The sequence below is a fragment of the Emys orbicularis genome, chromosome 1 (assembly GCF_028017835.1).
Source record: "Emys orbicularis isolate rEmyOrb1 chromosome 1, rEmyOrb1.hap1, whole genome shotgun sequence".
Classification (NCBI taxonomy): domain Eukaryota; kingdom Metazoa; phylum Chordata; order Testudines; family Emydidae; genus Emys; species Emys orbicularis.
Window position 1 is genome coordinate 305,775,577 of NC_088683.1, and position 14,919 is coordinate 305,790,495.

At 43.3% G+C, this 14,919-nt stretch overlaps 1 protein-coding gene across 3 annotated transcripts in view; it reads left to right on the forward strand.

The window, feature by feature from the left end:
- DGKH (diacylglycerol kinase eta) overlaps nt 1-14,919 on the forward strand; it is a 90,977-nt gene that overhangs the window by 55,492 nt on the left and 20,566 nt on the right. For all 3 annotated transcript variants that reach the window (XM_065404257.1, XM_065404272.1, XM_065404265.1), the window contains 5 exons: nt 665-778; nt 1,065-1,199; nt 2,905-3,071; nt 10,405-10,510; nt 11,918-12,010. In XM_065404257.1, coding sequence (XP_065260329.1) covers nt 665-778; nt 1,065-1,199; nt 2,905-3,071; nt 10,405-10,510; nt 11,918-12,010 — 615 coding nt within the window. The remainder of the gene's footprint in view (nt 1-664; nt 779-1,064; nt 1,200-2,904; nt 3,072-10,404; nt 10,511-11,917; nt 12,011-14,919) is intronic.

Here is a 14,919-nt window from a genome sequence, read left to right on the forward strand (position 1 = left end):
GTGCTTAACTTTTATGCCCTGTGATTAGTCCAATTGAAATCAACGGACATGTACTTAAGTCTTTGCTGGATTGGGGCATTAGTTTGATACAAAAACAGAATGTTCAAGTAAAGTTTTCATTATTAAAACAGGTAAATTTGAGATTCTTCTTCAGCATTAAATGAAGTGGCATTGACACTTCATTTACCAATATAGATTTTGAAGATGGTCTAAAGAGAATTCTGGACAAAGAAAGATAAGCACTTTTGACCTCTGTTAAAATAAATGTCCTTCTTAATTGCTCTTGGACTTTAGAAATATTGACCAATTGAAGATTAGCATAGTTATGTTTGCCACATTAATCTTGAGTTGCTTAACATTTCTCAGTATGTGCATTTAAATCCGCCACCAACCTTATATATGGATAATGTACGGTGGCTTTCAAGTACTTTAATTGCCATTATGACCACCCTTGTTATGACAGTCCTTTGCTATGTTCAAGTGATGGTATAATTTATATATACTTGAATCTAGAATTTTATTTTTCAAATACATTAGTTCTACTATTTAAATACCTAAAGTGTGGTTGGAATTGCACCAGACATAAAAGGAGACAGAATCCCTGCACTGTGTAGATTGCAATAAGAGCTCAGAGTCTAATATTGATATTTTCTTTTCCTCTCAGATATTTGGGGCACCATCATTTGATGACAAAATCTTAGAAGTTGTTGCGGTATTTGGCAGCATGCAGATGGCAGTTTCAAGAGTCATCAAATTGCAGCACCACAGAATAGCTCAGGTATGTGTCTTGTTGGAAAGCAACCAAGATAGCTGGCATGCTGGGAGGCTGCAGAGAAAAGAGGTAGTCTAGACAACTACTGCATTATACGTTAATAAAATATTGACTTTGTTTTAATTTTAACGGGTAACAAGTCATCATAAATGCTGAATGAAATACAACAGTGTTTTACCCTCAAGACAAACCTGGATAGAAGCCACAGCTCCTAACAACCAGTCTAATGCAGGTGGACTGTCAATTTCATTAATATATTATTCTGTGAACTAACATGTTTACTCTCTTTCAGTGTCGGTCAGTAAAGATCACCATACTTGGAGATGAAGGGGTACCAGTGCAAGTAGATGGAGAGGCATGGATCCAGCCCCCAGGAGTTATTAAAATTGTACATAAAAACAGAGCTCAGATGCTAACACGAGACAGAGTAAGTTATAGAAAGCATTTTATCTTTTGTATGGGATACTTCATTAGTGCCATTATTATAACAACTTGGTTCTGTTATAACAAGAGAAAATAGCTTATGAAATAATAAATAAAAGGTTGGTACAGATATGTTCTTGTACACAAATAGCTTAACTCTTATCTTTGTCACCTGCTAGAATGTCTGACCATAACAGTATTTCTTTTTTTGATGAGATGAAATCCTCAAACTTCCAGGAGGAAACGTTCTGATTATCTGTCTTTGTCTGTAGTACTATGTATACTTTTGTATAAACATAAAAGAGTATTAGTGACTATAATATACTTTCTCTTTCAGATACTAGCTTTGTACTTTATCATAAATTGGAAGTTTTAGCTGCAATTACATAGGTAATAAGGTATATAACGTGCCTTCTTCATGACTGCCACAGCAAGATCGCATGCCCTGCCAAATAGTAACAGAACCCATTTCAAACCAATTAGCTTCTGGGGGAATGTTCACTATTCTACCATTCTAGAATCAAGGGTGTAAACCAGGGGTGGGCAAACTTTTTGGCCTAAGGGCCACATCTGGGTGAGGAAATTGTATGCAGGGCCATGAATGTAGGGCTGGGACAGGGGGTTGGGGTGCAGGAGGGAGTGCGGGGTGTGGGAGGGGGCTCAGGGCAGGGGGTTGGGGTGCAGGAGGGGTGTGGGGTGCAGCAGGAGGCTCAGGGCAGGTGGTTGGGGGCTCAGGGCAGGGGGTTGGGGTGCAGCAGGAGGTTAGGGGGCTCAGTGCAGGGGGTTCAGAGTGTGGGCTCCGGCCCGGCGCCACTTACCTCGAGTGGCTCTGGGGTGGCAGCGGCACGCAGCAGGGCTAAGGCAGGCTCCCTGCCTACCCTGGCCCCGCGCCTGTCCTGGAAGTGGCCAGCATGTCCGGCAGTGGCTTCTGGGGGTGGGGTGGGGCAGGCAGCTCCGCAGCGCGCTGCCCTCACCTGTGGGTACTATTCCCAAAGCTCCCATTGGTCGCGGTTTCCCGTTCCCAGGCAATCGGAGCTGCGGGGGGGGGGCGGGGGAAGGGCAGTGCCTGCAGGTGAGGGAAATGCACGGAGCCCTCTGCCTCCCCGTCCCCTAGGGGCCGCAGGGATGTGGTGCCGGCTGCTTCCGGGAGCGGCATGGGGCCAGGGCAGGCCGGATTGAAAGCCCTGAGGGGCCAGATCCGGCCTGCAGGACGTAGTTTGCCCTCCCCTGGTGTAAATGCTCCTAACTTCCCCATAGTTCCTCTGTCCATTGGCCTGAGTGGATGCTGAATTCAGTCCTCTCCCTTCATCATGACTTGTGTTATGATAGCTACTTTGTTGTTTAAAGCAAGTTTGTTAGGCCTTTTTTTTTTTTTCTTGTTTTCATGTTTGGACTCTGCATGACTGTTAGATTCCCACTGTGCTCAGCATAAGGTTCAGAACATCTTGTCCTGACAAAGAATGCCTACAGTAATGTCTTCATGTAAATTTGTCTCTAACAGCATATTTTACGGAGGACAGGGGAGAGATGTTACTCACAGAAGAAACTGTTGTTCTCTAAATTTAGTTTTAAAAACTAATCTTAACACCATTTATAGTGTGGAGTATTTGTAATATTTATGTAAAATGATGTACCAATCTGTGTGCCTAATAAGCTGAAATAAAAAACGGCAAGTCCTGTCAGCTAATGTATCATACCATTTTCATCAGGCTTTTGAAAATACCCTAAAGTCTTGGGAAGACAAACAGAAGTATGATTCCTGCAAACCTGTCCTTCGATCTCACTTGTACCCTCAACAGGCTGTTGAGTTGGCTATGGAAGAAGAAGTTGCACAGATCCAGCTGTGTTCACAAGCTGCAGAAGAACTTATTACCAGGTACAGTAGAACAAATGGGTTAGTAGCATACTCCCCAAGGTAAAATTATTTATAAAGCTGAGGGTATTTCTATATTCTGACTGAAGATTTGTTATCACAGTATCAGTATTTTTAAAAGTCTATTTTATATACTATAGCAGATCAGCAAATGTTGTTTTCTCCCATGAAAATTTGTGACTTTGTGTTGATAAATCAAACATTTTCTGCCAAAAACTGAATGTTTTCAATGTTTGTCCAGAGAGTTTTTGATGAAAACTCAGCACTTTCTGCAGAAAGCAGACACTTTTCACAAAAATACTTGTTTAGTTGAACATATAATTTTCTGACCAAAAATTGTTCAGTTGGCCCTGTTGCATACATATAATAATACACACTTTGATATTTTATTTTCTGATAATCAAAGTAGGTTTAGCCATATAACTTCTTTTTCAGATATCACTGTTTTAAACTCATAGATGTACCATTTCTCAGAGCTAGAAAGAAAGTATTTGTTTTGAGTGTACCGCAAGCAAAGCCACTCACTCATTTTTAAGTCAGTTTACTGAATGTTTCAGAGAAACATAGGACACAGATTGGTAGGGATCTCCTGGGTAATCGAGTCCAGTCCCGTACTATCACAGGCATGCCATCATACAATCTCATCCATAAATTTATCAAGCTCCATCTTAAAACTAGTTAGATTGTTTGCCCCCATTACTACTATTGGGAGACTGTTGCAGAACTTCATTTCTTTGATGGTTAGAAACCTTCTTCTAATTTCCAGCCTAAATTTATTCATGGCCCATTTGTTCTTGTGCTGATTATTCATAGATTCATAGATTCTAGGACTGGAAGGGACCTCGAGAGGTCATTGAGTCCAGTCCCCTGCCCGCATGGCAGGACCAAATACTGTCTAGACCATCCCTGATAGACATGTATCTAACCTACTCTTAAATATCTCCAGAGATGGAGATTCCACAACCTCCCTAGGCAATTTATTCCAGTGTTTAACCACCCTGACAGTTAGGAACTTTTTTCTAATGTCCAACCTAGACCTCCCTTGCTGCAGTTTAAGCCCATTCCTTCTTGTTCTATCCTTAGAGACTAAGGTGAACAAGTTTTCTCCCTCCTCCTTATGACACCCTTTTAGATACCTGAAAACTGCTATCATGTCCCCTCTCAGTCTTCTCTTTTCCAAACTAAACAAACCCAATTCTTTCAGCCTTCCTTCATAGGTCATGTTCTCAAGACCTTTAATCATTCTTGTTGCTCTTCTCTGGACCCTTTCCAATTTCTCCACATCTTTCTTGAAATGCGGTGCCCAGAACTGGACACAATACTCCAGCTGAGGCCTAACCAGAGAAGAGTAGAGCGGAAGAATGACTTCTCGTGTCTTGCTCACAACACACCTGTTAATACATCCCAGAATCATGTTTGCTTTTTTTGCAACAGCATCACACTGTTGACTCATATTTAGCGTGTGGTCCACTATAACCCCTAGATCCCTTTCTGCCATACTCCTTCCTAGACAGTCTCTTCCCATTCTGTATGTGTGAAACTGATTTTTTCTTCCTAAGTGGAGCACTTTGCATTTGTCTTTGTTAAACTTCATCCTGTTTAACTCAGACCATTTCTCCAATTTGTCCAGATCATTTTGAATTATGACCCTGTCCTCCAAAGCAGTTGCAATCCCTCCCAGTTTGGTATCATCCGCAAACTTAATAAGCGTACTTTCTATGCCAATATCTAAGTCGTTAATGAAGATATTGAACAGAGCCGGTCCCAAAACAGACCCCTGCGGAACCCCACTCGTTATGCCTTTCCAGCAGGATTGGGAACCATTAATAACAACTCTCTGAGTACGGTTATCCAGCCAGTTATGCACCCACCTTATAGTAGCCCCATCTAAATTGTATTTGCCTAGTTTATCGATAAGAATATCATGCGAGACCGTATCAAATGCCTTACTAAAGTCTAGGTATACCACATCCACAGCTTCTCCCTTATCCACAAGACTCGTTATCCTATCAAAGAAAGCTATCAGATTGGTTTGACATGATTTGTTCTTTACAAATCCATGCTGGCTGTTCCCTATCACCTTACCACCTTCCAAGTGTTTGCAGATGATTTCCTTAATTACTTGCTCCATTATCTTCCCTGGCACAGAAGTTAAACTAACTGGTCTGTAGTTTCCTGGGTTGTTTTTATTTCCCTTTTTATAGATGGGCACTATATTTGCCCTTTTCCAGTCTTCTGGAATCTCTCCCGTCTCCCATGATTTTCCAAAGATAATAGCTAGAGGCTCAGATACCTCCTCTATTAGCTCCTTGAGTATTCTAGGATGCATTTCATCCGGCCCTGGTGACTTGCAGGCATCTAACTTTTCTAAATGATTTTTAACTTGTTCTTTTTTTATTTTATCTGCTAAACCTACCCCCTTCCCATTAGCATTCACTATGTTAGGCATTCCTTCAGACTTCTCGGTGAAGACCGAAACAAAGAAGTCATTAAGCATCTCTGCCATTTCCAAGTTTCCTGGTACTGTTTCTCCCTCTTCACTAAGCAGTGGGCCTACCCTGTCTTTGGTCTTCCTCTTGCTTCTAATGTATTGATAAAAAGTCTTCTTGTTTCCCTTTATTCCTGTAGCTAGTTTGAGCTCATTTTGTGCCTTTGCCTTTCTAATCTTGCCCCTGCATTCCTGTGTTGTTTGCCTATATTCATCTTTTGTAATCTGTCCTAGTTTCCATTTTTTATATGACTCCTTTTTATTTTTTAGATCATGCAAGATCTCGTGGTTAAGCCAAGGTGGTCTTTTGCCACATTTTCTATCTTTCCTAACCAGCGGAATAGCTTGCTTTTGGGCCCTTAATAGTGTCCCTTTGAAAAACTGCCAACTCTCCTCAGTTGTTTTTCCCCTCAGTCTTGATTCCCATGGGACCTTACCTATCAGTTCTCTGAGCTTACCAAACTCTGCCTTCCTGAAATCCATTGTCTCTATTTTGCTGTTCTCCCTTGTACCCTTCCTTAGAATTGCAAACTCTATGATTTCATGATCACTTTCACCCAAGCTGCCTTCTACTTTCAAATTCTCAACGAGTTCCTCCCTATTTGTTAAAATCAAGTCTAGAACAGCTTCCCCCCTAGTAGCTTTTTCAACCTTCTGAAATAAAAAGTTGTCTGCAATGCAGTCCAAGAATTTGTTGGATAGTCTGTGCCCCGCTGTGTTATTTTCCCAACATATATCCGGATAGTTGAAGTCCCCCATCACCACCAAATCTTGGGCTTTGGATGATTTTGTTACTTGTTTATAAAAAGCCTCATCCACCTCTTCCACCTGGTTAGGTAGCCTGTAGTAGACTCCTAGCATGACATCACCCTTGTTTTTTACCCCTTTTAGCCTAACCCAGAGACTCTCAACACTTCCATCTCCTATGTCCATCTCTACCTCAGTCCAAGTGTGTACATTTTTAATATATAAGGCAACACCGCCTCCCTTTTTCCCCTGTCTATCCTTCCTGAGCAAGCTGTACCCATCCACACCAACATTCCAATCATGTGTATTATCCCACCAAGTTTCAGTGATGCCAACAACGTCATAGTTGTATTTATTTATTAGCACTTCCAGTTCTTCCTGCTTATTACCCATACTTCTCGCATTTGTATATAGGCATCTAAGATACTGGTTTGATCTTTCCTCCCAGTTTTGTCCTGACCCTCCTTTCTCTCTGCCAATATAGCCCACACTCCCTCTCGTTTCCGACCCATCTCCCAGGTCTCTATGTTCCCCACTTACCTGTGGGCTTTGCTCACCTGTCCCCGTCGAACCTAGTTTAAAGCCCTCCTCACTAGGTTAGCCAGTCTGTGTCCAAATAGGGTCCTTCCCCTCCTCGAAAGGTGAATGCCATCTCTGCCTAGCAGTCCTTCCTCGAATAGCATCCCGTGGTCTAGGAAGCCAAAGCCCTCCTGGCGACACCATCTTCGCAGCCAGGCATTCACCTCCATGATGCATCTGTCTCTGCCCGGGCCCCTACCTTTGACAGGAAGAATCGAAGAGAATACCACCTGCACTCCAAACTCCTTCACCCGTACTCCCAGAGCCCTGTAGTCACTCTTGATCCGCTCAGTGTCACACCGTGCAGTATCATTTGTGCCCACATGGATGAGTAGCATGGGGTAGTAGTCAGAGGGCTGGATAATCCTCGACAATGCCTCCATAACATTTCGGATACGGGCTCCCGGCAGGCAGCATACCTCCCGAGATGAAATGTCAGGGCGACAGATGGGTGCCTCCGTCCCCCTCAGCAGAGAGTCTCCGACCACCACTACCCTACGTTTCCTATTCGCAGTGGTGGCAGCAGACCTCCCAGTCTTAGGGGTACGAGGCTTCTCCTCCTTTACTGTAGGGGGTGATTCCTTCTTTCCTGTATCAAGAAGAGCAAAACGGTTACCTATTACCATGGCGGGAGGGTTCGGAGCAGGGGTGGAGCACTGCCTGCTGCCAAAAGTAACCAGCTGCCAGTGTCCACCCTGAGCCATCTCCTCCTCCACCAGTGGTGTATCAGCAGTCCTGTGTACTGGGACAGCTACCTCAGCTGTCTCCACATGGACACTGTCCAGGAATTGCTCGTGGATTCGGATGCTCCTCAACCTAGCCACCTCCTCCTGTAGCTCTCCCACCTGCTGCCTGAGAGATTCCACCAGCAGGCACCTTTCACATTGGATGGTCCCCCCAGCCTGGATATCAGTAAGTGGAAATTACAAGTTACAGTCTCTGCAAAACCACACCAGGATCTGGGTAGAAGCATCCATGCTCAGGCGCTCTGTCTGGCTACAGGTGCAGGTGGAGGAGACAGAAGCAGTGCTGGCACAGGTGTTGCGGGTCTTCCTAACCATCGTAAGCCTCCCTCTGTCAAACTCCCGTCTGCAGCCCCCTGTCCGCTGAAAGGGTTGTTTAAGCAAGAAGTTTTGAATGTAGTTGGTTTATAGGTTTTAAGGGGAATAATGGGAAAACAGATAGAACCGGCAAGGGACCCTCGCCCCCTTCCCACTCCCCTTCCAAACTAGCAGCCCCTGTTCGCAAAAATGTTGTCCTTTAGTTTAACTAGCTCTTCTCATTAGCACACACCTACTTTTTGTGCCAGTGTCATTGAAGAAAATATTAAATAAGATTGGTCCCAAGAGCAATCCTTAAGGAACTGCACTAGTAACCTCTCTCCAGCCTGATAGCTCTCCTTTCAGCATAACTTGTTGTCGTCCCCTCTTTAGCCAGTTTCTTACCCAGTTTCCAATTCCGATATTAATCCCTATCTTAACTAATAATAGTCCATTGTGTCAAATGCTTTACTGAAGTCCAGATAGATTAGATCTACTGCATTTCTCTTGTCTTTAAAAATCAGTTATCTTATCAGAGAAACATATGGCTTAGTCTAGCATGATCTGTCTTCGGCAAACTCATGTTGCATTTTATCCCATTTTCTGTTTCAAATGATATCTTTCAACAGAATATAGTGTAAATACCCTTAGTCTTGCTACAAAGGCACCCTAAGTGATGATGCTGAATGAGAGATATTTTATGTCTGAGATGATAGATGTGTTTAGGGAGGGGCCTCTCTCGATATCCAGTGGAGAGTCTCTGGATTAAAAATGTTTTATCACACATATGCAGACACACACACTGTTTTCAGACCTTCATAATTTTAAAACAGGGATTGTCTTCGAACTTGGATTGCTTTTCCTGGTTCAGCAATGTCTAGGATAGCACCACATTTGATGTTTCTAACTAGAGCCTTCTGTGTTGTGCAAGTGCAAAATTTCAGTTGCAACATATGTTTGTGGAATTTTTACTTTCCCTCCTGTCATCCCATCAATCTCAACTTGAAAAATCGCCGAACCAGTTTTGTATATGTTTTTTAAAATGCTCACCTTTGGACAGAGATTCACATAGATATTTTCAGTTTAAAAAGTGTTTTTGAGACTGTTATGAACAAGTAAAAATACCAGTTTACAGTGTACTGTATTATGGGGCTCACTGTCTCAATACAGTATTTTCTGCTATAATACAGAAATCATGTCATGAACCAGACACTGCTAGAGCAACTGTTTAACTGCACAAGTTTAGGACAGGAATTGTAGAACAGCATATTCAGTTTAAACTGCAGGGATGACTCAGGTAGGCAGAAAGGGGGAATTTATGTAGACATAATGTAAATAAGAAATTTAGCCAGGTCATAAGTTAATACAGGGGCGGGCAAAGTTTTTGGCCTGAGGGCCACATCAGGTTTCCAAAATTGTATGGAGGGCCGGTTAGGGGAGGCTCTGCATCCCCAAACAGCCAGGCGTGGCCCGGCCCCCACCGCCTATTCGTCCCCCCCTGCTTCTCGCCCCCTTACGGCCCTTCTGGGACTCCTGCCCCATCCAACCCCCCCTGTTCCCTGTCCCCTGATGCCCCCACCCACCCCCAGGGACCCCTGCCCCATCCACCCCTCCCTGTCCCCTGACGGCCCCCGGACCCTCCGCCCCTGACTGCCCCCTGCTGCCCCATCCAACCCCTCCTCTCCTTCCTGACTGCCCCCCTGGGACCCCTGCCCCATCCAACCACCCCTTCTCCCTGACCGTCCCCGGAAACCCTGCCCCTGACTGTCTCCCCGCCGCCCCATCCACCCCCCCCCATTCCTGACTGCCCCCCTGGAACTCCTGCCCCATCCTGTGGGAGAGGAGGAACAGCAGGGGGAGGGGCCAGGGGTAGCCTCCTGGGCCAAGAGCTCAGGGGCTGAGCAGGAGGGTCCCGTGGGCCGAATGTGGCCCGCGGGCCGTAGTTTGCCCACCTCTGGTTTAATACCTTTACTGTTGTAAAAAAATGTACTTAGATTGTAAGTGCCATTAGAATTTTAATGATCACAATTGATCAAATTCAGTTTTATGTTGCATTTGAACGGGTTGTCCTCTTATAATTACGCATCACTAACAGGATATGCAGATTGTCACATGACACCACCATAATAATTCTCTTCAGAATGTGTTTCCTGTATGAATTATGTGAATGAATATTTCTGGTTGAATCAGTATAATCTATATGTACCCATTGCTGGTAGGATGACATGCCAGTTAAGACAATACACGTTCCTCAAGCAGAGCAGATCTTCTGTATTAAGAATGTCATTTAGACAAGAGAGCAGAGTGCTTTGTTGTCTAAGGTGATACTTATATTTAAGCTTTAGATATGTAGAAATATACATAGGACTCTAGGACAGTTAGTGTAAATGTTCTGTCCATGTTTTTTAATTTTTTAATCACATTTTAACTGGTCGTAAAAGAAGGTGACAAAGTACCTTTCCTGTTTTTCATATTTTTGTAGAATCTGTGAAGCAGCAAAAATACACAGCCTGTTGGAACAGGAGCTGGCTCATGCTGTCAATGCGTGTTCACATGCATTAAATAAAGCCAATCCAAGGTTTCCTGAGGTAAAGGAACAACAAAGCCTTATTTAATAATAAATCAACTGTAGCCCCTGTGTGCAGAAGTGTTTCTGGAGACACTGGAGTAGTCCCGTAGTCCTAGTCACCATTTTCCAGTGGCTAGCATGTTAACTGCTGAGGTAATTGATATCCCAGGCTCCTGATCCTGCAAACATGCTTAACTTTAAGAGTGTGACATAGGCACAACCACCGAATGGGATGGGGAGGAAACCAACCATGCTTTTTCTCCTGCGCCTGCAGCAGCAGCCGCAGCACCCCCTCCTTACGCTTGTAGGGCCACTTAATAGCTGATGGGCTCTGTTGAGACTCTACTTCAGTGAGTCTGAAAGGCAGAGGCAGCACCAGCAGGGGCAACCAGAGGGAAGAGGAAGGGGGAGAAAGACTCCCTTCCTCCAGACCTGGAGCACATTGGAAGAGGCAGAGGATACCTGACAGCTCCCATCTCACCCTCCTCAATGGGGAGGAGGAAGGTACTGCTGGGTGGAAAAACATTCCCTTTTGTGGAAACTGGACCTAAGTGGGAGTGGGACATTAAGCATATTGGAAATAGAGGGGGGCAAAGGAAGATACAGGGGCACAGCAGAGCATAGCATTAAGGGCATGACTCAGAGTGCTGGGAGATGGACACAGAACTACACCCAGGTACAGTCATGTGGGCACACTCACACAGATGCACATACATCTTAATGGAGGACATGGTGCTAGTGGGAGAATTTCAGGAGGAGCAGAACTGAGCTCCTTATCTCCCAGCCCAACCCCCACAATTTGAGCTTTTGCAGGATCTGGGCACTAACATGATTTCATGAGCATGAGTTTGTCGGTCCAATTTTGTCTAACCTAACATAATCTACTTAAGCCCTCATCACCATAGTAACTATGCAGGCTAACCACTGCTTGTTAAAGTGTGGCAGCTCACCCCCTCAAGTGTGATGTGAACAATCCTCATTAATGATCCTTGTTAATAAAAGGCCCAGAGTTTCTTTAGTGGCCTTAGCCAGCCATAAAGAACATGTGGCTAGTCACTTGATACTCTAGCACATCTGAGCCCTCAGTAAACAGAGTCAGGTGAAAACCAACCAGCAAATACAGTACATTTCCCCCTCTTCCATTCTGGATTCTTATGTAAACTAATATGGTCTGTTCTGCCCCTAAATAAACAGGTGAAATTCCCACAAGCTTCAGTGGCAGTTGTAGAGATGCATCTGAGATCAGATTTTGGCCTCTGTACATTGCTCTATATCTTATTCCCTTTGGTCTGGTAGAATAAACTTGTCAAGCAGAGCTGGATCAAGCTGATTCCTTTTGGAAAAACTGGCCAAGGTTGGGATTGTAAACTCAATGTACTTGTGCTCACAGTTTAACTTATTTGACTGTTTTGCTTCTATTCCCCAGAGTCTTACCAGAAATACTGCCATTGAAATTGCTGTCAATGTGAAGGCACTACATAATGAAACTGAATCTCTACTAGTAGGAAGGGTTCCTTTGGTAAGAAGATAAAATAAATGTTGTATAACTTGTCCCTGTGTATGTCATGCCTCTCTAAAGGAGCACCATAGCGTTATAGTGCAATGAAATACTATACCCCGAAACCTATAAAAGGCTGAATCAGAGGATTTTATACTACACCTATTATTTGAGTTGGAATGGATTATGAATTGTTCTCCTAGTCCATTCACCTGCAGCATGGCAGGAATTAGTTTCTCTTCCGAAACCATTGTTAATTGATGAGTGTCCAGTAAAGTTTTGTTGGCATTGAAAGTCATTGCATCTCTTCTCCTGGTTGCTTGTTTGTGGATCTATAAGTAGTTAAGTTGTTCAATAATAACACATTGTGCTCTGGACATACAGTTAGAAATTGGTACATTTGATATGGTGAGGGGAGGAGGAAAGAAACAGGGTTCCTCATGCTCTTCTATCAATTGATACACTTAGGGTATGTCTACACTGCCGCGCTAGTTCGGCGGCTGGGGATCGAAGTTCCGGGTTCGATTTATCGCGTCTGGTGTGGACGCGATAAATCGAACCAGGAAGTGCTCGCCGTCGACTGCGGTACTCCAGCTAGACGAGAGGAGTACCGCGGAGTCGACGGGGGAGCCTGCCTGCCGCGTGTGGACCGCGTCTGAACCGCGGTAAGTTCGAAGTAAGGTATGTCGAATTCAGCTACGTTATTCACGTAGCTGAATTTGCGTACCTTACTTCGACTTGGGGGGTAAGTGTAGACCAAGCCTAAGTAGGAATGGTTATGTCTTTTTCATGCCTTTAGTCTTCAGATTCAGGAGAAAATTTATTAATATTTTATTAATTACCCTAAGTGTGTGGTAATTACAAATGGATATCGATTGGAATATTTTCCTGTAGAGGGACTTGAGTCTGAAAGGAATGGTATTAAGATAAAGACCCTTTCACATCCTAAATAAATGGTACAAATCCACTCTATTTCCATAGTGACTAAAATCATTGCCATCTGAAGACTGTGTCAGCAGTTCACTTCTAGAAATATTAACATGTTAGGCACATGCTCTGCTTTATTTAACTTTAGGAAGGGAACAATGCTCTTTAGATAAATTTATCCAATATAGGGGGAAAAAATCTGCTGAGATTTCAAATTCCTATATGTTAATGTGGAGGCAAGAATGCAATATTTGGGCTTTAAAATGTTTGGGGAAAGGAATTTGGTTGAACAGTCTTCAGGTGATGATTGGGATGCTATTCTAAAAGTGGTATAATGTATCAAGGGATGATAGGACATGTTTAAATTATGAAATCATACACACTGAAACCCCTCATTTTTCAGCCAATAGAGGGCACAACCTCACTCTTCGAGTATCTATGCTAAACCATTTTTTTTTAAACAAGGCTGTTATCTGATATCAATATATTTTCTGTGTCAGTCTGCGTGTTGACTTTAGAGATGCTCATAACTCTCATTTGTGAATCAGCACTAAAACTTAGCCTTGGACAGTCTTGTTGGCTTGTACTTCCATCAGTGCTGAAACAACATGTAGGTTGGGCTGACCCATGGAGATGATGGATACAGCTGAAATTTTTGGTGTTACTTAAACTGCCAATCAGGCACCATACTCCAGTTTAACTGTCTCCCCTGACAAGGAAGCAGATCTCTTAATTTGCTCCTTTCTTATTTTTACCTCTTTTCATCTGTCCAGTTCTTTCACACTCCCCTTTTCGGCGCCCAGTGCTCCTGACAGCCATGCAGTTGATACCATCATTGCCTGTACTGCCTGTTGATCTTTTTTTGGGAGGGGGAGGCAGCTGGGGTTGTCTCTACCAGTGTTGCTCCTTCCATCTTAAACTTCTCCTCCCCCTACTGAGAAGGTCTAATTGACAAGTCAGACTCTAATTCACTGAGCTAATCTTTCCATTAGAAACAGGAAGGTTCTAAGACTTCATGGTCTGTTAGACATGCAGAGAAGAGATCTTGCACTAAGTTGGTCAATTCTCTTATCTCTGCTGAAGTTTCACTATTGATTTCAGTGGAAGCAGGATCAGGCCCTTAGTTCACTTTCTCACTATAAGTTCAGAATTAATTTATTTTCCACTGCCAAAATGTAATTCTCTGAGACTCTTTGTGAGACCTTAGATAGGTGCCATCTGAGGAAACCCATTCCATTTGGACCAGTCCACTTCTTTCATCTTCCCCTGAGAAGAACAAATCAAAAACAGGATAATCCAGAAAATGAAAACATTCTAAAGTGATGTCCTCCTCAAAGGAAAGAGAGAGGCTTCATTGTCATCTATGCCCAGACTCCAAGCCTCCCCCAAACACCACTGTGCAACTCAGAGCATCAAGCAGCCTGTGGGGAAAAAAAAAAATTAAGGCTGCTGTGACTCTTGTATTTTCTCCATAAATCTTAGAAACTTCTTTAAAAAGAATCCCTTCAAAAAATCCCATAACAAGGGAAAACTAAGATTTCCAATCCCATTACACTAAACAGTAACATTTTACAAGAGAAGAGCTCTCGCTACAAAAAAATGTTAACATACAGATACTCTAATGGCAAGAAGGAAGAAAGTATTTTACTATACCTATAATTAATTCTACCTACCAAGATATCTCAAGAACATTTTTTTCCTCCAGAACTAGAGATCAAAGGCCCTTTCAACAACCATGTAAATCTTTGCTATCCAGCAGGTCCAGTCCCTACAGATCCCTCTGCAAGAGCACCAGTCTGGACTATCTTGGCCACAGACAAATGGACTCTTGAAATCGAATCCATGATACCATGTATTCTGTAACTCTGCAGAATTTGACACAGAATCCAACCTTTCGATGCTGAACTGTGCCCTAGAATCTATGCTTTCATTTCAATAGAAAAATAATGAACTTCAAGTCCTCTTAATTATGAAAATTAAATTTGAAATTTTGAAAATGTAAT